The sequence below is a fragment of the Kogia breviceps genome, chromosome 2 (assembly GCF_026419965.1).
Source record: "Kogia breviceps isolate mKogBre1 chromosome 2, mKogBre1 haplotype 1, whole genome shotgun sequence".
NCBI classification, from domain to species: domain Eukaryota; kingdom Metazoa; phylum Chordata; class Mammalia; order Artiodactyla; family Physeteridae; genus Kogia; species Kogia breviceps.
The window spans coordinates 64,673,469-64,696,803 of NC_081311.1; the positions used below are offsets into that span (position 1 = coordinate 64,673,469).

General features: G+C 36.2%; 2 protein-coding genes and 1 non-coding gene across 7 annotated transcripts in view; 1 reads left to right on the forward strand and 2 right to left on the reverse strand.

Moving 5' to 3' along the window:
- Positions 1–23,335, forward strand: part of TYSND1 (trypsin like peroxisomal matrix peptidase 1) — a 1,185,869-nt gene that overhangs the window by 1,158,704 nt on the left and 3,830 nt on the right. The gene's annotated exons all lie outside the window — the stretch shown is intronic.
- Positions 1–23,335, reverse strand: part of CCAR1 (cell division cycle and apoptosis regulator 1) — a 56,628-nt gene that overhangs the window by 24,115 nt on the left and 9,178 nt on the right. For 4 of the 5 annotated variants that reach the window (XM_059052666.2, XM_059052669.2, XM_059052667.2 and 1 more), the window contains exons 3-15: positions 19,543–19,715; positions 19,046–19,090; positions 16,669–16,701; positions 13,759–13,952; positions 12,105–12,219; positions 11,816–12,008; positions 8,678–8,807; positions 8,258–8,419; positions 5,438–5,663; positions 4,702–4,815; positions 3,992–4,158; positions 3,047–3,257; positions 2,143–2,226 (exon numbers count right to left, since the gene is read on the reverse strand). In XM_059052666.2, coding sequence (XP_058908649.1) covers positions 2,143–2,226; positions 3,047–3,257; positions 3,992–4,158; positions 4,702–4,815; positions 5,438–5,663; positions 8,258–8,419; positions 8,678–8,807; positions 11,816–12,008; positions 12,105–12,219; positions 13,759–13,952; positions 16,669–16,701; positions 19,046–19,090; positions 19,543–19,715 — 1,847 coding nt within the window. Of the gene's footprint in view, positions 1–2,142; positions 2,227–3,046; positions 3,258–3,991; positions 4,159–4,242; positions 4,326–4,701; positions 4,816–5,437; positions 5,664–8,257; positions 8,420–8,677; positions 8,808–11,815; positions 12,009–12,104; positions 12,220–13,758; positions 13,953–16,668; positions 16,702–19,045; positions 19,091–19,542; positions 19,716–23,335 lie in introns of those variants that run through there. The other variant, XM_067025513.1, reaches the window with a different exon arrangement.
- LOC131751729 (small nucleolar RNA SNORD98) lies at positions 4,290–4,354 on the reverse strand. Its single transcript, XR_009334292.1, has one exon. It is a non-coding gene; the product is annotated as a small nucleolar RNA SNORD98 (small nucleolar RNA).

The window sequence follows — 23,335 nt, forward strand, 5'->3', positions numbered from 1 at the left end:
ATACCAAAGAAAAAAGAGCAGTACATCAACTAGATGGAACAGTATAGAACATTTAAAAATAATTACATGGGAAACACTATTATTAATTGGAATGAAGACAGCAACTTTTTTACACAACATGATTAGAACCAACCAACCAACCAACGAACCAACCAGCTTGTACCCAGAAAATATAATGGAAGATAATACATAGAATTTTTAAGAAAAGTTGTGTTTGAATGATAGGCTGGAGAAATATTTTTCTTCAATTTTTTATGCATACATCAATTTTTAAAATAAGCATGCCTTATATTTATAATCAAAAGGAATACAAGTTTTCATCACAGAACCTACAAACAATAAATGCTACAGAGGGTGTGGAGAAAAGGGAACCCTCTTGCACTGTTGGTGGGAATGTAAATTGATACAGCCACTATGGAGAACGGTATGGAGGTTCCTTAAAAAATTAAAAACAGAACTACCATATGACCCAGCAATCCCACTACTGGGCATATACCCTGAGAAAACCATAATTCAAAAAAAGTTATGTACCACAATGTTCACTGCAGCACTATTTACAATAGACAGTACATGGAAGCAAACTAAGTGTCCATCGACAGATGAATGGAAAAAGATGTGGCACATATATACAATGGAATATTATACAGCCATAAAAAACCAAAATTGAGTTATTTGTAGTGAGGTGGATGGGCCTAGAGTCTGTCACACAGAGTGAAGTAAGTCAGAAAAAGAAAAACAAATACCGTACGCTAACACATATATATGGAATCTAAAAAAAAAAAAAAAAAAGGTTCTAATGAACCTAGGGGCAGGACAGCAATAAAGATGTGCAGACGTAGAGAATGGAGTTGAGGACATGGGGAGGGGGAAGGGTAAGCTGGGACGAAGTTAGAGTAGCATTGACATATATACACTACCAAATGTAAAATAGATAGCTAGTGGGAAGCGGCTGCATTGCACAGGGAGATGAGCTCAGTGCTTTGTGACCACCTAGAGGGGTGGGATAGGGAGATGCAAGAGGGAGGGGATATTGGGATATACGTATACATATAGCTGATTAACTTTGTTATACAGCAGAAACTAACACAACACTGTAAAGCGATTACACTCCAACAAAGATGTTAAAAAAGAAAAAAAATTTCTCACAATAATATGGATAATTTGTCATCTTGTTTATTACAATTTTTCTTTATTAAGGGAGAGATAATGAAAATTATCCCAATTTTATTGGAAATGTGCTTTACAAATAAATTTCTATTCATAAAAAGAAGAAAAGGAATACAAACTTTAAAATAAGAAACAATAGCAGGGCCATCAGTTTGACAAAAAGTCCTTGGAGTGCAAGGACTACTTTCATAAAAAAGAAAAACCCTGTATTTTGCTGAGGATAGAAGTTAATAAAATGTGTATCTTATGACACACATTTCTACTAAAAAAGCAATGTTGGTTTACTTTCATAAAAAAGAAAAAAATTTGTATTTTGCTGAGGACAGAAGTTGATAAAAAGGTCAGCTTTTATGTGTTAAACAGGAAGTTGCAAAAGCAAGCCAGCTTCTGATCTTCTGATCTATGTAGAATTTATGTACGTAGAATCTATGGATCTATATTCACAATATAGGACCAGAGATGCAAAACTGCAAAAAGATAATAGGTCCAGAGATGCTGGGGAGCAAAAACAAACTAGTATGATGGGTTAATCAAAGATTTTCAAAAAAGGCTCTTAAATTATCTTCTTCCTACTTCAGATGTATATCCATCCACATTTTATTTTTAAATTTTATTTAAAAACTGGATAATCTTTTTCCTATGTTTCCTTCCTTTTCCTTGAATTTAAGTTAATTAAGTGCAGAAATTCCACCTCTTGGTCAGTTCCCAAATCAAAAAGCAAATATTGCTCATACTATAGGCACATGTATATTACATTTGACAGACAGTAGCTGAACTGATGTATGAAGTCACCTTTTATTTAATTTTCACACACACACACACACACACACACACACACACACACACAACAAAGAATATTTATATAAAACCAGTGGACTTCATTTCTAATGGCTTATATCTGAAAAACTACTGTCCACAACATCCTCTATTCCTGTTCAGAGATTTTAAATTCAATACCATTACTTTCAAAGTTACCTTCATTGTCTTCGGATCAAGTTTAGACCAATGGGTAGGAGTGGAAATTTCTTTAGCTTCACCATCATCCTTCTCTTCTTCATCCTGATATACAAAGTAAAGAACAGAATTACTATTCTGAAACCTTAAAATAAAGGTACTTTACTTTTAAAAGTCTGTTGCTGATCTGTGCAAGGTCACAAATGTTTCAGATTGTCTTCTCCTAAAGTTATTATTTAGGCAAGTCCACGTACATACATTCTACCACTTTTAACTGATCACAAAGACACTCATCAGCCAATCAAAGCCAGATCTGTGAAACACAAAAGGGTGATAAATTACAACACAAAGGATATCAGGGATGCACAAACACTGCCGATCTCCACTAACCAAACAGTGTGTGATCTTGCCCCAATTTTCAAGCCACCCAAAGTTAAGACTGATTTAGTCAGACCTTTCAAATGTACCAAAGACGATGCCACATAGCCTGAAATTTCAAATCTCTCAGACTTGTGGTTGTCCAATTTCAAATATCCATGACTAGAACTGATGACCGTGAAAGAGAAAATTTTTTAAATTTTAGAAAATGGCAAAATGTTTAAAATGGCTTAATACTGAATCTTGCTCAACAACTGGTCCCAGATTCCAGCAACTAGACCTATGATAAAAACAAAATTCTGTGCAATTTAAGCACAACTTATTTTCCTTTGAGGTCTCAGCACTCTTAAAGTTAGAATAGACAGATTTTTTTTTTTTTTTAAGAGAAAAGAACATACAACTATACTGCTGAAAGCTGGATTACCAGTCGCTGTTACCAGTTATGTTCCTCCATGTGTGTTTGTTATGTAGTGTGTGGTGTGCATTTGTGCCTGTGTTCCTGTGCCTGTGAGAAGCGGAAATAGAAAAAGGGATTAGCGTTCAGTGCCTGTTCTCCATCAGCCTCCTTGCGTTCACCCTGAAGCTTCTCGACCAGCTGCTGCTTGTATCCTCGGGAGAGGGTTTCCCACTCTGAGCGGGTGGGAAGGCAATGCCAAACATCCGGGAAAAATAAAACCACTGTCTCCACATGAGCTGGAACTGTACGCCCCTTGTGGGTCTCCTCAGGGCGATGGTAGCGAATCTCTGCAAAACGGTACCTGTTGCAAGGGAAGAAGCATGTTGGAAAAAAAATTCTAAAATACATTTTAAAGACCCTAGTTCACTTGTAGCACATCAAGTAAAGAAATTTTGCTGCAAGAACTTGAGGTTGGTCTAAAGAAAAAAAAATTATAGAAGCCATAGTTCCTCTTTTGGTACATTTGTACAATATTTTATGGTTAAAAGAAGAATATGTTCCCCAAGGCATTTTTAAAGTTTGATTACAGAGCTACCCATATTTTAGAGAATACCTGAAGAAGCTGGATAGCTGTTCAGATTTCATGTGCTAAAAAAAGAATATTCTCAATTAAGTCACAAGAAATATACTAAAATACACAGGACAAATAAGCCTCAAGAGAAAATATGGCTGAACAAAAATAATCAGCAACTACATCATTTTATAACAAAAGAATTATAATGAAATGAAGTTCTCTCTTGACGATCTTCTCCAGCTATGCATGAAATGAAAAATATTTTCAACATACATCCAACTTCCAAAGTTCAGCATAACAAAACATTAAAATTTTCAGTTTATTTTGATTAGTTCTTAATCCTTTTCCCCCCAAACATTTTTGGCACCAAATAAACTTTTGCTAAAATCAGTATTTTCCTTTGAGATTACCTGCATGATCAAGATTACTAAAATAAGGGGTGGGGGGGAAGGCTGATAGACAAGAACATCTATATAACTATTAGAAAAACATTTCTAATCAAGAAATGAATTGGTACTTACCATTGTGTGCATACACTTAGATCAATGCCTGTCAGAGCCTTACAACAACGAATAGCAGTCTTAATCAACACAGAGGGGTCTTTTTCTGGGTCTGGTCCATCCAACGAAGGAGACCAGTGGCCTCCAATGGCCATGGCTTCATCCTTGCCTTTCATGCCCACTAAAAACTAATTTAAAACAAAGAATCATTTACATATATTATGCAACTTGTCAAATTACAGATGAAATACTGGAAAAGGAAAGGAACAAACCTTTCCAATATCATTTTTACTACCTCGGGTATCTGTCAGTCAAGGAAGAGTTCAGTTCATCGTGTTCCACACTGCATTTCAGCAATGGAATAGGATTTATACATCATAACTCATCCTTCTAAAATATTTCCTCAAATAAAAAGTTCTTTTAAAGAAACAAGCTATAATTCAAAGTTTAAGAGCATCCCGATACACTAAACCCATTATCACTAAGATTTTACTATGCTTCAAATATAAAACATCAAAACGACAGTTGAACCAGTGACATACAAATAAGATATAGCCGTTAATCTGCAATGAGAAAAACATCTACATCATTGAGTGCCATAACTACATTAAAATTAGATATAAAACAAATCAACAAAATTTAAATGGTAGTATTTTTTAATTCTATGTATACACAGTTAGAACTAAGCAAAGCAAATATATACCTAAAGTTAAAATAAATTTTCACTTTACCTTAACAAGTCTAGCAGGATGCTGAAATCCATCTCGAAGTTCTTGTGGGTCTTCAGCAAGAGCACATGACTTATGATACAAATCTTCCATACTAGGGCTAGCCATCAGCATTACCTATTATAGTCAAATAATTCAATCCTGTCAAAAGTCTAAAGTAATGTAAAAAAATGAGAAGCACTACTAATTATCCTTACATAATAGATATCTGAAGATTTTTATAAAAATGGAAAGTAAAACGCTATAGCAGAAATGGTATTAGATACCTTATAATTACATAGTTTTAACTTTTCAAAGAATGCTTTTTGATCAATGTTTTTCGAATAGCAGAAAACTACTGACCATAAACAATATACTGAATGTTACCCTGAAGACTCACATATAGTGCATTCATCCAACATTACATTTTTATCTGGGGCTACCAGAAGTCATAGAACATTCCATAAAGCTCAATAAAATGAACTTCATCTTCACATTTTTATAAGGCTCAAAATGTTAAAGCAATAACAACATTTTTACAGCTCAAGAGTTAAGGCAAAAAGAGGTTAAATTAAATTACTTAAATAACCAAAAAACAGAATCTGGCAGACAAGAAGAAAACACAGGCATTCAGATCTTAAACATAATAACCACTTTCTGAAGATTAATTCTACGTACATTCTTTTTTTTTTTTTTCTACGTACATTCTTAATATGAATAACTACTCAGAAATTTTAGCTGTGTATCACAGAATACAAACCTTTGCACTGTATAAGTGATCAGCATCTGGTGGATCAAGAATGGCCATATTTTTCTCTAAGGACTCTACTTCTCTGTGCATTACATAAAAATTGCAGTAATTTCCCAGCTGAAATGGTCTTGACAAAGGGAAAGCATCCACCCATGTAAACTGAGCATCAAAAAAGTCACTAGGTATATATAAATTCTGATAACGGCGCCTTAGTTCCATCATGTCACAACTAGGACTGAAAAACAGACATAAGTAGTGAATAAAAAGCCTTAACACCAAATACTATGCAAAGACTCATTCAATTCTAAAGCTAAATATATAATCTGATACAGTTAACAGCCAGCTGAAAATGAACAGTCACTGTTAATGAATGAGCTATAGATCTACATAGAAGTACACGAAAATGTCACTTTCAAATGTTTACTTACAGTTTTGAATAAATATCTAGTATCTATGTGTTACCGTTATTTATTTTTTGTGTGTAGCTTAAAATTCATTTAGACAAGACCCTTTGAAATAATTCAAGCTCCAGAAAATATCTGAACAAAAGCAATTCTGCCTCAGTTGACGCTGCATTTTTGAGAAAATTATGATTTATATAGAATGGATATAAAAAAGGAATAAGAGTGGTACCAATTAGTATGAGTGCTCCTCAATCAGGTTTATACAGTGTTGGAAAAAATACAACCTTTATTCTACAGTAAGATCCTAGATCAGGCATAGTTAATTTAAAATTAAATATAAAAGTCTACATGAAAACAAAATCCAAACGTTTTTTGGATTATCCACATCTCCATACCCCTCCATCTAACGATTAAGATCCACACCTGATTATTTACTATGTATAGAGAGGATAAGTTTCTTGCCTTTTAAATCTGGCATAATGAATTTTTTTTTTAAAGGATGATTTACTTTTTCCTAAGAAACAGAGCTTTTAAAGGAGAGAAACTCAAAAGTAAATCGATCTGGTAATAAGCCAAGAGATTTCTGTTAAAAGCATAATGAAAAGTGGAAAACATCAATAGTCTGTAAGATGAAAAGATAACTACACCTTCCTTTCAAATGACAACTGAAGGCAAGAGTACGAAATATGAACTAATGTATCTATAGGGATGTCTTTTTATGTGAAACCTAAAAATAAAAAATATAGAATGATAAACTTGTCAGTTAAGGTTGTTGACATAATTATATTTATTTGGATAAAATTTTGCTGTCAAAATAAAAATGTTAAAAACAGCTGTCTGAGTTTTGTTATTTAAAGAAGTGCTACAAATTATGTGTAATAGTTTCCTAGTTTTTGAAGTCATGTTTTGTCCCATAGGAGAAAAATCTATAAATAAACAAAACATCACTTCTTAGCATATAGTATCCTACAATCATATTACTATAAGAATATCTTGATTTCTACAACTATAGATAAGAGATACAGAAACTTTAAAATCACTTTTATTTATAATGTGTTCATCTGATGTTCTGAGGATTTACTTCAAAGTAATCAAGTGAAACTGTGAAGATTTAACTTGGAAGGAGAAAGACAGCTGCTCAATTTATATCCTAAGTATCAGCTCCTCCCAGAATAGCATTCTAGACTGGGAACAGATGAGTTTAAAAGCAGAGCTGTTCTAGTTAATATTTCTGGGGCTGGAGAAGTGGTTTTGTTTCCAATGAATTTCTCTGAAATATGCAGACAAGATATTTTTTAAGTATACAAGTAAACAGGGATAACAAGAAAACTAGTAAAAATTAAGAACAGTTGATGATTTGACCACATGCAAGAGTAAATGAACATCTACTACATTAACAATTAGGCAAAGTCATCAAGCAAGATTTTTTTGGGCATTGAGTAGCTTAAATACTACACTGGTTTACTCAATCTAGAACTGAATAAATAGAAATTTTAACTTTTGTAGGCCAGTATTATGAATATTAATTATTATACTTTGTTGAAATGCAGCAATACCCTCTCAAGACACTGCACACAGTTATTTGTTCCTATGCCGAACAGCTTTAAACACTATTAATGATTTATTTTTCTTATTTTACTGTAAATGTTTTTTCCATCTATTAATTTATCTTACACACAATTGCCAGCCCCAAGACCTTTAGATGATTCTTCCTTTCCATTAGAGCAAATTAGTCATTTACCAATTTGCCTCTATATGAATTACGACTTTGCAGGTATTACCTAGTTGGTCACCACATCCCAACCACCACTGAGTATCTACAACTGCCATACACTGGGTTAAGTGCTTTAGATACATGAAATCAACTCAACCTCACAATAATTCTGCTAGTTGATGTAACTTCCATTTCACAAGTGAAGCTCAGAAATTCTTGGTAACTTTCTACTTACCTCTGATTTCAAAGGCTAAAAAATGTATTGATGTATATACACATATGTGTATATGTTACGTGTCTTGTGAGTATATATGTAGACCTGTGTTTCTATTATACTACATGGTCACAGCTAACTTGAAATTATTGGTCACTACTGTATCATTACTTCATCATACACAATGAACTATGTATGCCCTTAATAAAGTTATCAATAAATATGAATCTTAATTTTACCTTTAAGGAACTACTCCATTACAGAGGGGCTGCCTTTTTCAGTGGCTGGTATCTTTAATGAGGGTATGAAAATAATGCACTCTTGCAAAGAACTAAAATGCTACTTCAAATGCATTTCTGCCCTTATATAACTAAGAGTCAAATGTCAGGAAATGAAAGTTGTAAGAAAAATATCTCTCAATGTATCACATTCCTCCAAATTACACAAAATTATGAAATTAGTAATTTGAGAAAACAATGGGGAAAAAAAGAACTTACCAATCTAAAGAAAACTTTGAAAACTGAACTGTGTAACGTGGAACAACACGTCGAACTCTCCGAGGTGACCGTTCTCTCTCTCTTCGAGGAGATCTCTCCCGGGAACGTTTTCTCTGAGGAGATCTTTCTCTGGATCTACGTCTTTCTCTCTCCCTTTCACGACTTAAAGCAGATTTTTCTAAAATTACTATTATTTCTGGCATTACTTAAGAGTTCTTTAATGAAATAAATGTCATAGGTAATTTAAGCAAAAATCCACAGTATACATTTTTAAATAACTTTTTGAAAATTGTGGTAAAATATAAATAATATAATAAACTTACCATTTTAACCATTTTGAAGTATACAGTTCAGTGGTACTAACTGCATTCACACTGTGCAACCATCACCACCATCAAAAGTATACTTTTAAAAACATACCTTCGGTCATCTTTTCTGTTGGGCACTTGATCTCCTCTGTCATTTCTTCCTGAAAATCTGGATGGTGGATCTAACCTTCGTGCTGGTTGTGGCTGTGAAACTATACGGACAGGAGGTTGCAATAAACCAGCTTTAAAAGACACAGAAAAGGATGTTTTAATTTATTTAAATGAAGTTCAAAAGCATTACTTGGTTAAATTTTATATAGAAAAATTTGGCTAATATTTTAGGGTTTTGTTTTTTTTTTTGGCGGTACGCGGGCCCCTCAGTGTTGTGGCCTCTCCCGTTGTGGAGTACAGGCTCCAGACGCGCAGGCTCAGCGGCCATGGCTCACGGGCCCAGCCGCTCGGCAGCATGTGGGATCTTCCCGGACCGGGGTACGAACTCGTGTCCCCTGCATCGGCAGATGGACTCTCAACTACTGCGCCACCAGGGAAGCCCAATATTTTAGGTTTTGTGACCCATAAATGGCAAATGGTAGAGACCATCTGCATATTTTTGTATTTTAAAATAATTGTTTAAAAATGTAGAAACCATTTTTATATCAGGGACCATACAAAACCAGGCCACAGACCAAATCCAAGAGCTGTAGTTTGCCAATCTCTGACCTACAGACATTAAACCAAAGACCGCTATACAACAAGACATTCGCAGAGCACCAAAGCATCATCCAGACATTATCCACACAAAGAAAAAGAACCTTTATAATGAAGAGATCTACGGCCACCACCTGACCAAGTAATCAAATTTAACATCAATAACAGTAGAAGAATCTAACTACATGTGCCTTCTAGTATGATGCAGTATGAATTAGAAAACATCAACTATAATGTAGTCTTGCCAAAAGCCTTTAGACTTAACTTCTAGTTTATAGTTTATATGGCAGAATGAGAAACAAGGTGAAAATATCGCAAGGAATCAAGACAAATCCAGAACACAACATTCCAAAAGAATCTACAAGTCAACTAGACCAATTTCTTTAAAAAGTCAATGTTATAAACGAAGCAACAAAAAGTGGGAAACTATTTTGGAATAAAAAAGACTACAGAAACATAACCAGATACAACACATGAAACGACTACCTTTTCGTTTAGGAAACAAAAAACAACCTTTTAAAAAGACATTTGGGAGACAACTGGGGAGGTCTGAATATAAATAGAATATCTAAATGCTTTTTTTTTTTTTTTTTTTTTGTGGTATGCGGGCCTCTCACTGCTGTGGCCTCTCCCGTTGCAGAGCACAGGCTCCGTACGCGCAGGCCCAGCGGCCATGGCTCACGGGCTTAGTTGCTCCGCGGCATGTGGGATCTTCCCGGACCAGGGCACGAACCCGTGACCCCTGCATCGGCAGGCGGATTCTCAACCACTGCGCCACCAGGGAAGCCCTCTAAATGCTTTTTCTTAGAAGTGACAGTAGATTCTGGTAATAAAGGAAAGGATTCTCTTTTAGGAAAGGCATGCTTAATGTAAGCAAGGGTGAAATGTCATAATGCTTGCATTATGACCACTCACAGCAGTGTTTTCAGAAAATAAAAACTAGAAACAATCCAAACGTTTAGCAAAGAAAAACATATAAATTGTACAGTATTCATAAAATGGAATATTGTACAATATTCATACAATGGAATATTGTACAATAGTCATACAATGGAATATTGTGCAATAATGAAAACAAAGAAACTAGAGCTACATGGAATAAAATAAGTATGAAAAACTTTAAAACATAATGTTGAACAAGTCTTACACAAAAGATTATATAGATGGAATCACACATTATGTAAAATTCAAAAACATACAAAGCTAAGGTATATTTATGAGCATGCATACTTAGAGTAAAACTATTAAAAAAGAAAAAGAGTTAATAAGTAGTGATTACACAGGTGTTCATTTTAATGGCTCATTACACTGAAATCTGTTTTATAACTTTGCTATATTTGAGTTAATTTACGATAAAAGAGAAAATGCCACAATTACATTTTTTAAAAATACCAATTAAGTAGACTTCTGCTAAAGTCAAGGCTATCATTTTTAATATTGTTTTGATAAGAAAATGTACAGAGTTTCAAATTATCAATTTGCAAAAGAAAGTTTAAAACACAGCTCAGGGTGGTGCAGTGGTTAAGAATCAATCTGCCAATGCAGGGGAAACGGGTTTGAGCCCTGGTCCAGGAAGATCCCACATGCCACGCAGCAGCTAAGCCCACGCGCCACAACTACTGAAGCCTGCATGCCTAGAGTTCGTGCTCTGCAACAAGAGAAGCCAATGCAATGAGAAGCCGGTGCGCCGCAATGAAGAGCAGCCCCTGCTAGCCACAGCTAGGGAGAAACCCGCATGCAGCAACGAAGACCCAATGAAGCCAAAAATAAATAAATTTAAAACAACAACAACAAAACAACCCCACACAGCTCAGGGACTTCTATGGTGGTGCAGTGGTTAAGAATCCTCCTGCCAACGCAGGGGACACAGTTTCGAGCTCTGGTCTGGGAAGATCCCACATGCCGCGAAGCAACTAAGCCCATGCGCCACAACTACTGAGCCTCCGCTCTAGAGCCCGCGAGCTCCAACTACTGAAGCCCATGTGCCTAGAGCCCGTGCTCCGCAACAGAGAAGCCACCACGATGAGAAGCTCGCGCACAATGAAGAGTAGCCCCTGCTCTCTGCAACTAGAGAAAGCCTGTGGGCAGCAACGAAGACCCAACGCAGCCATAAATAAATTTATTTTAAAAAAGAAAAGAAAAAAAAATAAACCACAGCTCATTTATCTGATGCACTATGGTTCAATGAGTAAAGTGCTGCCACCAGACTCTTCATGTATATAAAATGTTATGTTCATTAAGAAATAAGGCTCAAAACATTTTCTTCTATAAATGATAAGATGCCAATAGGGAGACAGGGGATTATTAGTTTTGATATTTAAGTTCACAAAGAATATGTCTTTGAATAAGAGAAATAAAATAAAACACTTCCAAATCTCTATACAAGCAGAAGTGCTCAACACAAGATATTTAAGTTTCCTTTCAAGTATTCTGGAAGTTCCTGCCTTTTTTGTAATTAATAGCATACTCTCATTATTTCAATAACCGAACAGTTGTGTGTTAGTCTGAACCCTAAAAGGAAAAGATACATTGCATGTAATACCTTTCTGCTGTGGCTGCTGTAATAAAGGCTGGGGCTGTGTCTGCAATAGTGGTGTAATAGAGGCTGCTGAAATCTGTGCCTGCAGCAGTGACTGGGGCTGGGGCTGAGCCTGAACACCAAATGTCGTCTGTGGTGCAATCGGCTGAAGTACGGCAGGAGGAGTCTTCAGTAAAGGTTGGGTTTGCGACTGATTCTTAACAAAAATAAAGAAAAAAATTTTTTTAAAAGAAAAATATTTGTAAATTGGAAGACCCAACCACCAAGTTTTCATAATACCTATTTTATATACCTGATTTGGTAGTGTTTGAATTCTTTGTGCATTCCATTTAAAAGGCATATTAGGATTATACGTAGCTTCAACCAATACTCTGTCACCCACCTGGGGGGTTTTCCCTTTGACAGCACTAAAAAAAAATTAAATATGAACACAATTAGAAGAGATTCCTCCAAAAAAGATTTATATATTTAGCATTTTAAGCTAAACTATACCAGAAATGGAAGCCTAAAAAGCTTTTAAAAAGTAGACATACCTCCTAGACTTATTTTTAGAACTGATGTTTCAACCTTGCTTTATAAACAGTTTCAAGTGTAAGAAATAATTTTCTACCCTCTATCCTCCTAATACTGTGTCCCTCCCTCTAAAGCACTTTCTTTTATAACCCAAGAATAAGATTTGCCTTGGGCTTCGGAAAGATGAGAGAAATGCAGAAAAGATGGAAAACAGGAGACCCACTTATACAGAAAAATCATATAATAATTAAACTTAATTTCCCAAAGTATTTCTAAGGAAGCTAATTAGAAATACATTTGAAATAATTAAGGAAATATATATTTCCTGGAACCACAACACTAACAAAATACTATTTTAAATCCATTAGTCAGTCATTTATCCTGTTTTTTAAAATAAATTTATTCATTTAAATTATTTATTTTAATTTTGGCTGCATTGGGTTTTCATTGCTGTGCACGGGCTTTCTCTAGTTGCAGTGAGTGGGGGCAACTCTTCGTTGCTGTGAGCGGGCTTCTCATCGTCGTGGCTTCTCTTATTGCGGAGCACAGGCTCTAGGTGCACAGGCTTCAGTAGCTGTGGCACGTGAGCTCAGTAGTTGTGGCACGTGGGCTTAGTTGCTCCACAGCATGTGGATCTTCCCGGACCAGGGCTCGAACCCATGTTCCCCGCATTGGCAGGTGGATTCTTAACCACTGCGCCACCAGGAAAGCCCAAGTCATTTAATCCTATCATTTTTTCAACTAAAACATTTTACATACATGTCATTAGATATCTCAAACAGAAGATTAAATTTTAAAAGGCATATGACTATTTCAATTTTTAATCTCATTGTAAGTGTGCTCATGAATAGCTAGAAACGTAAACTCACTTCTACAAAACATTTATAAAGAATTCATGATGACTACTTTGTTCAATAATAAAAAGATATCTTCAGACACATTCTCCATCAAAAATGTCACAGGGGACTTTCCTGCTGGCACAGTGGTTAAGAATCCGCCTGCCAGTGCGGGGGACATGCGTTCGAGCCCTGGTCCGGGAAGATCCCACATGCCATAGAGCAACTAAGCCCGTGCGCCACAGCTACTGAGCCTGCGCTCTAGAGCCTGTGAGCCACAACTACTGAGCCCGTGTGCCTAGAGCCTGTGCTCCACATCAAGAGAAGCCACCGCAATGAGAAGCCTGCGCACCACAATGAAGAGTTAGCCCCCCGCTCGCCACATCTAGAGAAACCCCGTGTGCAGCAACGAAGACCCAATGCAGCGTAAATAAATAAATAAATAAATTTTAAAAAAATGTCACAGGTACAGGTTGAATGATTAAAGCAGAAAATTAGAGCTAAACCATAATCCCATGCCACAGTTAAGTAGGTGTCTTATCAATGCACTTAATGTTAAATACAAGAAGGCATTTGTCAACACCTAATGAAGTTTACCTAAGCTGAAAGAATACATCTTCATCCACAAATCCAAAAGTATCGTGTAGTTTTGTAACCACCCCTGTAAAAACACGCTGTTTCTGAGGTTGTGTCTGTTGCTGACTGGACCTTGGTGTTGGATATGATACAGTTATCTGAGCTGCTGGTTGAGGAGTTGACAAGCTAAGGCTTGTAGGCAGTCCGACAGCCGGCTATAAAACAAAATCAACACCAAATTAAGGTAATGATATGAAGCAGTCTAGATATTAAAACTGACTACTTAAAAATAGCTCAAAAAAAAAAAAAAAAAAAGCTCAAAATCCTAAGAACAATTTGAACTTAGAAAATACATACATACACCTTGAAGATGAAAATCAAGTCTGAAAAATTACATTATTTTTTATCAATTTCATGATTAAGTTCCCTCAGATGAAAGTTTCCACAGGAAGTTTCAGGAAAAAAAAAGTCACCACAGTGCAATGAGTTAAAAAAACACCGCATACTCTAGTCCCCTCTTAGAAATTCAAAATCCATAATGGCATAACAAAGACTCAGGAAAGTCCTAGATAAGTGAAATAAGTCAGAGAAAGACAAATATATATATGATCTCACTTATATGTGGATCCTAGAAAAACCAAAGAATTCATAAAAACAGAAAACAGATTGGTGGCTGCCAGAGGAGGGGGTTTGGTGGGGGAAATGGGTGAAGGTGGTAGAAAAGTATAAACTTCCAGTGGGGATGCAATGTACAGGATGGTGATAATGGTTAACAATACTGTATCCTACACTTGAAACTTGCTAAGAGAGTAGATCTTGAAAGTTCTCATCAGAAGAAAAAAGAAATTCACTTACGTGAGGTGATGCACGTTAACTGACTGTGGAAATCATCTCACAATATATATGTATTATTAAATCATGCTGTACACCTTATACTAATACAATGTTATATGTCAATTATATCTCAAACTGGGAGGAAAGGTAACACTTTCATTGGTCTTTTCTGACACAATCAAACATGAATAACAACATATTACTGATTAAAACTTCTGTATGTAAACAGAAATAAAACCATTAAAAAGAAGGAACAGGGCTTCCCTGGTGGCACAGTGGTTGAGAGTCCGCCTGCCGATGCAGGGGACATGGGTTCGTGCCCTGGTCTGGGGGGATCCCACATGCTGCGGAGCGGCTGGGCCCGTGGGCCATGGCCGCTGAGCCTGCGCGTCCGGAGCCTGTGCTCCGCAACGGGAGAGGCCACGACAGTGAGAGGCCCATATACCGGGAAAAAAAGAAGGAACAATCATCTGATTCTTCAACTCAAACGAATTCCATAATTCGTTTTACACCTGCCCAATAAAGCAAATCTCTAAGTTCTACAATTTAAAAAAAAGAAAAAAAAAGCTAAGTACTATAATATATTACAGGAACTCAGCATTTCTTAACCTATAGCCACAAAATTTTCTCACAAAGTTTCTTTAACATCCTAAGACAAGACGCTAATGCTTTATGGGCACACTTTGGAAAATGTTATTCTAAGAAAAGACTAACTTTTATAGCTTTTCTACCCAGTCTGAAAATCCTACTATTGGAGATTGAAAATAGGACATAAATGTTCATCAATTTTAGTTCTTTTTTTTTTTTTTTTTTGGTTGTGCAGCATGTGGGATCTTAGCTCCCTGACCAGGGAGCAAACTCACACCCCTTGCAGTAGAAGCACGGACTCTTAACCACTGGACCACCAGCGAAGTCCCAATTTTAGTTCTTTAATAAATACATAGTGAGGTTTATTTCTCAATTGAAGTATACTTTATTTTTTTAAAGTAACTAACAGGTTCAAGACTATAAAGGTACAAAAGGTTATACAGTAAAAAGCTTTTCACCTATTCCTGTTCCTTAGCTACCTAGTTCCCTATCCATGGGGCAATCACTGTCTGCAGTTACTATTAGAAGTTCTGCTTTCTTTTTAACAGTTGCATACACCAGGGGTCAGTGAACCACAACCCATGGGCCAAATCCAGCCCACAGCTCATGATCTTTACACAAACTTACAAGCCAAGTGTCGTTTTTACACTTTTTTTTTTTTTTTTTTAGGTTGTGGCGTGTGGCTTGCAGGATCTTAGTCCCCCAACCAGGGATCGAACACAGGCCCTTGGCAGTGAAAGCACAGAGTCCTAATCACTGGACTACCAGGGAATTCCCAGTTTTTACACTTTTAAAGAATTGTATAAAAAGAAAAAAAAATATGCATCATAGACTGTAAGTGGTCCACAAAGCCTAAAGTAGCATTACATATCGAAAGTTGACAAACTTTTTAATGTTGCTAAAAAATCAAGCTGATAATGCAACACAATAACTCACCTCCTAAGGTCAAACTAAAAAAGATATAACATGTACAAAAAAATTCTTAAATATACTAGCTACAAAGAAAATGTAACAGCCAAAATCAGTATTTAATTTAAAATAAGACCTCATATTTATTCAAACTAGATCACAGCAGGAACAGCAATCAAATAGCATAAAAGAGAAAACAAAAACATGTTTTCCATCTTTATTGAACATTATATTGCTAAAACCATTATGTGAATCCCACAAATATTCATCTTTAAACCCTGAAAGAGGGACTTCCCTGGTGGTCCAGTGGTTAAGACTCTGCACTCCCAATGCAGGGGGCCCAGGGTTCGATCCCTGGTCAGGAAACTAGATCCCATATGCCGCAACTAAGAGCCCACATACCGGCAACTAAAGAGCCCTCATGTCACAACGAAGATGCTGCAGGCGGCATGCCTCAACTAAGACCCGGCACAGCCAGATAAATAAATAAATATTTAAAAAAAAAAAAAAAAAACCTGAAAGAAAACCTAGAATGGGAATAAAACTTTGGTCTACTTTTCATTCAGATATTCATAAGACATAAAGTAATGCCAAACTAACCTGTGTTAACAGGGTCTGCTGAGGTTGCTGCAACTAAAAACAGGAACAACAAACAAAAGCAGGAAAGATAAAAAATATCAATCAGAACTGCTGTTTCACAGATGTTTTACAAAAGGAAAAATTCCTATTAAATAAGTACTTTATTTCTAATTAAGAAATATGTGAAAAGTAACAGAGGTCATTAGGTATAAGGTTTCCCACAACTATTTTTAACAACTGCAGAACTTAAATATAACTAACTCATTCAATAACAATAAATTTTTTTGTGTTATTTCAGAGGAATAACACCCACCAAAAAACCCCACAAGTCCCTAGTCGGGTAAATTTCTACTTCTGCCCCATATTAATTACTATGCTACAGAAATGATTCAATATCATCCATATGCTACCTGTATCAAAAATATTACTGGCTGTCCAATTCATATATATGCCCCTAAAATGAGAAGCAGTCCTTATAGTCAGACTTGCCAAAGGTATGGGGACCATAAAGGACCATACACTCTGACATATATAGTTTCTCTGGCAAGAGCAAAGTATAACATTACCAGAAAGCAAAAGGAACTGGTGGGAAGGGGGAAATTTTAAAACTCTGGAACAGAAGTAAACTTTCTGAAGCCTCAGGACCATGTCTGTATTAATAACCATCAGGAGGGTCTCCAAAGAAATACTTATCCCTGCTTCCTCTCTGTCATCCTTCAGCATTCTCGTCAAGCTGACCAGCTTGGAGTTGTCTATCATGCACTAGTATCCTATGGCTAGAGCTAGAAGAGCAGGAATCTCCTGATGATGCTTAACAGCTTGAGGAAAAGGTCTTTTTTCCTACTGCCCAGGTAAGCAGTCTGAGAACATGGGCATCATTTCTGTGTTTGTGGATATCCTGGTCAGGGTAAGATTTGGACTTAGGTAAGATTTCCCTTAGGATATCCTTAATGCTTATTAGCTTCTAACTAGTGTTTTAAGCCCAATAGCAGAATCTGAAGATCACAGTTCTTCTGTTCATGACTTTTTATTCACTATGACTAATAAGTTTCCTAATAAATCCTTGCCAGACTTAAAAACAAGCTAGTAGAAAACAATCTATACGACATTCTAATTCAAAACACTCAGTTTACCTAGGTCGACATGTATTAAAGGTTAAATCTATCAAATTTCCATTTTTCTGTAAGTTAAGAATGGATGAATAATGGCATTTTTTTAGGGCAAGAACATTTGAATATTGCCATTTTCATGTGGTTCAAAATAAAACACAGGCTTTAATAATGTATTTCCTAACAGTACTAAAATAAGTCTAAGGGTATTTGAAAACAAGATAGCCAAGTTGGACCCCAATCTCTATCAATTTTTTAGAAGTTTAAAGCAATTATTAGTGGGATACTATAATCTTCAGGGCAAATGAAATGCTTCTGAAACCCAAAAGGCAAGGATGAAATTGGGGCATGGATCTAGGGACAAGTGTTAATGGATTGAGAAGCCTCTTGTTTCTCCACAGTGTCTCTGGATCCAAGTTTTTGGTCCTTGTCCCTTGTATCCCCCCTTTTCCTCTCCTGACTGCTATACTTTCCTGAAGCTACCTTAATGGCACTGAGAAGGGACGAAGACTACCTCTTAACCCTGGAAAACCTAGAATGGGTGCTTAGACTAGAACTTATCTAGATTTGAGCAAGTCAAACTCTTCTTTGCTTGATACGCTTCTCCTTGGGTTCACTTTGTTACCTCTTTCTACCATCACAGATATAATAACCCTTGAAGAATATGATTAGAGTATAAGCTTAGGGAAAAGGAGCCAAAGAAACTTTTAGTCAAAGTAAGGAGTTTTCAAATTGTTCAAATGTGCCTTGGGAATAGGGGTGAGAACTACAAGGGGAGGCTTCCTCCCATTTTCAACACTATTTTTATATCTTACATATTAGGTTTCAGTACACAATTTCATTAGGGGAAAAAAAGGCAGGGTTCCATTGTTTTAAATAAATAAAGGCTGAAAGCCAAAGGTCTGTCTACAGTTTAGCTTCAAATGGGAAAAAGGAGCTTTTCATTTTCACATGTGGTCCAGTATAGCACAGTAGGGCTAGAGGTTTCAAACAACAGTACTGGGCCAAAGACTCATTAACAGAGTGATTCTTTCCAGATTATCTTCTGCATGCTTTCTTAGAAACATGTGACAAGGACTGGCTACTAGATGAGAATTTGAGTCTTCAGGACCTCTCTCCTGTCTTCCTCTCCCTTGGAGATGTTCCGTTTTACCCACCACATTTCCTCCACCCCAAAAGAATTCAAATCACACATTAAGGCTACTGATGGGAAATAAAATCTATAAAAATTTAGTTGGAACAAATGACTTTTTAAAAATCAGTTTTTAACATGGAAAATATAAACTAACCTGTTGTTGCACACTATACAAGGCCTGCTGAGGTTGTGAATATTGCTGGAAAAAAGATTTTTTTAAAGAAAAATATGGACATTAGTTTTAGTCATTCTCAAAAAGCCATATATATATATATATATATATATATATATATATATATATACACACACACACACACATTCAAATACATAACCAGAATTAAACTAAAAAGAAATTTTCTGGAACATCTACACTTCATCTAAAATAAACAAAATAATGATTATTTATACTTTGGGATTCATCAAGAATGGAATTTTACTCAAATAATTAAGATACAAAAACTTAAGAATTTTGACTATGCTACTACACCTCTCTGTATGTCCTGGGCATAAAGAATTTTTATCATCAGAATAAAACAATAAGCATAATAGAACCCCACAACTATTCATTCTTTAAAATGTGAAGGTACCTACCCTAGCTACTCAGATTTGAAAGTTCTGCATGTCACATATTAAAACCTATTAAAGATTCACCTGTTGCAATGCAGCTGCTGCAGCTGCGGCTTGTTGCTGCAATGCTGCAGTTTGAGTTAACTGATAGTTTGCTGGGGTTTGTGTAGTAAGGCCTGCTGCTGCCAATGCAGTTTGCTGTGTGTAAATGGTAGGAGATGCTCCAAGGAGTGATGGCTGCTGAACACCCAATGCAGCTAAAATGAGATTAGAAAGAGGGGGAAAAAAATCAAGATTATTTGGATCCTGTCCAGGAATTTTCAATGAGTGCTCAGTAATGAATTACAGTCTGTCATTGCTTAGTAAAAACCTAAAGAAAAATTTTACTAATGCTTGTTGAATTTAAATGATTCATGCCCCACCTCAGATTCCAACGGCTTTACATTAAATACATGCTCAAGTCATGACAGGTATAAGAAAACATTAATCTATAAATTTAAACTACAGAATGAACCCAACCAACCTTACCTAGACCAAGTGGCTGAAGTACCCTTGAGAAATATTTTTAGTAAGAAAAGCAGAAAATAAACTATCTTATTTTACTAATCTAGAATGTATTATCTTCAAGCAGATTAGAATCATACATTAAGGACAGCGTTGCTGGAAGTGATCCACCCTTAAAACATCCTACTGGACAGAATTTTCATGTACTTCTACTCTATTAAAGAACTGTAAAACTAGGAAACAGACAATAGGAACAGTTTAAAAACACAAAGTTAAATGGCAGTCTAGCACTGCACTTCCCAAAACTGTATCTCCTAGAGTAATGACTAGCTCCCTGGGACATAAGAGTTTGGGAAAAAGGAGTTCAAGGTTTAAAAAGTTTAGAGAACAGTGAATTAAGCACATATTTTTACTGCAGGAATCCTCAGAACCTTTAATATGCCACTAAGCATTGTGAATCTCAAAGAGGTTGCCATAAAAGCAATATTTACTCATGTAACACTCCATTTTCCAAAGCATCTTGCTTATAACTGAGAATAACTAAAAAAAATGCTGCTCTACAGCTACTAAGTTAATAACCCTATAGAAAGAACAATATTGTGCCTTACAGGAAAAGAACAGAAATCATTAATGGATTAACCAAAGCACCTAGTCTAGAATCTACCAGAAAATCTTTAGAAGTGTGAGGTTCATCATCAATCAGTTAAGAGTCCAGGTAAAGTCTACTCAAAAGTAAAACAAACCAACAACAAACAAATCCCAGAAATCATGTTTGGAATTCATATAAATTACAAATTATCCCCCGCTAAAACACTGATTTTTAAAAATTAAAAAAGGTTGAGGGGGCTTCCCTGGTGGCGCAGTAGTTGAGAATCTGCCTGCTAATGCAGGGGACATGGGTTCGAGCCCTGGTCTGGGAGGATCCCACATGCTGCGGAGCAACTAGACCCGTGAGCCACAACTACTGAGCCTGCGCGTCTGGAGCCTGTGCTCCGCAACGAGAGGCCGCCATAGTGAGAGGCCCGCGCACTGCAATGAAGAGTGGCCCCCGCTCACCGCAACTAGAGAAAGCCCTCGCACAGAAACGAAGATCCAACACAGCAAAAATAAATAAATAAATAAACAAACTCCTACCCCCAACATCTTAAAAAAAAAAAAAAGGTTGAGGAGAAAAAAAAAAATAATCTAAGGTGGGGAAAAAATCCTACTGAATGTCCTGAACACACAATTCTAGACCCTTACAACATTAATCTCTTATTCCCTTGTTCTTGTTTTTTAAATTTTTATTGGAGTATAGTTGCTTTACAATGTTGTGTTAGTTTCTGCTGTACAGCAAAGTGAATCAGCTATACATACACATATATCCCCTCTTTTGGATTTCCTTCCCATTTAGGTCACCACAGAGCACTGAGTAGAGTTCCCTGAGCTACAGTAGGTTCTCATTAGTTACCTATTTTATACAGAGTAGTACAATCCCAATCTCCCAATCCCCCTGCCCCGATATGTCCGTTCTCTACCTCTGTGTCTCTATTTCTGCTTTGCAAATAAGTTCATCTGTATAATTTTTCTAGACCTCTCTTATTTTTAAGGTAAGTCAGATGCCACACATGGGCAGAAAGGAGAAACCAGGACTAACTAAGTTAATTTAAATAGAAAGAAGTGAGGAATGTCTTAACACCAACGTAAATTCAAAATGAAGTTAACTGCAGTGAGAATGGAGATAAAAGTACTGAAACTAGGGCACAGGTTCTAACCAGTAGTTCCTGTTAACCTTCTGAAACTGTATGTAAAATTACAGACAAGAAAGTCCAAAGCTTTCATCAGATTTTCAAAAGGATAACCTACCCAAAAAAGGTTAAGAACCACGGTTTTAGGAAAACAGAAGCAAAATTCTCTTGTAAAAACAAGACAGGGAAAGAACCTAGGAAAAATTATTAGCATTTAAAATTCTTAGATTGGGATGTTCTGCACTTGACCAAAGTAGTATCTTGTGATTCAAGTACCATACCCACATGCATCTCCTTCACCCACATGAGCTCTGACCTCAGGTGTGCTGGTACCAATTTCCAGAACACTGGAAAGTACTGAGAGCTGCTACAGAAGGGCTCAGAGCTAATATCTCAGAAAGAGCTCTTCTTTTCCTACACAGCACTTAGTAAGTGGGATGATAGCTGATATCCACAATCTCTTTTCCACGCTGACAGTCAATGTCATGAATTAGAAACTACAAAGCAGACTGATTGGTAGGAGAACTTTACGGGAAGGAAACTGACATTCTAGTAGCTGCTGCACACTACTAGCTAGTTAATTCAAATTTTGTGAAATCACTGTGCATGTGGTTGTGGCTTTTATATGTCTGTATAATGTAGCTCTCTTTAAAATCATTTACCTTTGCGATTTTAACCTCAATAAAGTACATTTCATTAAAATTTATTAATGCTCTTCTTTTTTGTGGCTATCTAAGAAGGTATCCTTGAATACCAGTCCATAGCATTCTCCACTCTTCTTGTGAATCTCTATATAATCAATATTCTGTAAGATAATTCTATACTTAACAAAGTACAAAGGTATGAATCTCTGACTTAATCTTTCTCTCTCCATAAGTGGCCTAACACTTATCAGTTAGAGATTTTTTTTCCAATTACCCACATTGGAACAGTCTGTTCATTTACCTGTACCTAATTCAATATGACTGTTGAAGGTCTCATGGCCCATCTGAAACAGATATACTTATAACTATGTATCAATACTTCCACAGACAAACCTATGAAATGAGCCCTAAATGACCAAAGGCTATCAGAGGTTAATAAGTAAATCTAAGGGGTAAGTTTCCTTAAAGCTGTAAGGACAAATGTAAGATATATTATTTTCTAAAATGTAAGATCAGTTTCATATGACTGAAGCATTCACTTTATGACATACTAGTAGTTATCACATACTGAATACCAGTGAACACACCATTAAAACACGTAAGAGAAACCTGTCCCCTTGTCTGCTGTCCCTTGATCTTATCAAACTCACAAATTAAAAAACCCTTATTACCCTTATACCTAAGATGTATTACCCATCTTTACTAAGATGGGTCATCCTTCTGAAATAATAAAATTCAAAACCTCATATATATATACACATATGCATAACTGAATCACTTTGCTGTACACTTGAAACTAACACAACACTGTAAATTAACTATACTTCAATTAAAAAAAAAAACTACTTAGAAGCAACCTTGGGCTAAAAAACCAAAAAATCTCTGGGACTTCCCTGGTGCCGCAGTTAAGAATCCGCCTGCCAATACAGGGGACACAGTTCGAGCCCTGGTCTAGGAAGATACCGCATGCAGTGGAGCAACTAAGCCCAGGTGCTACAACTA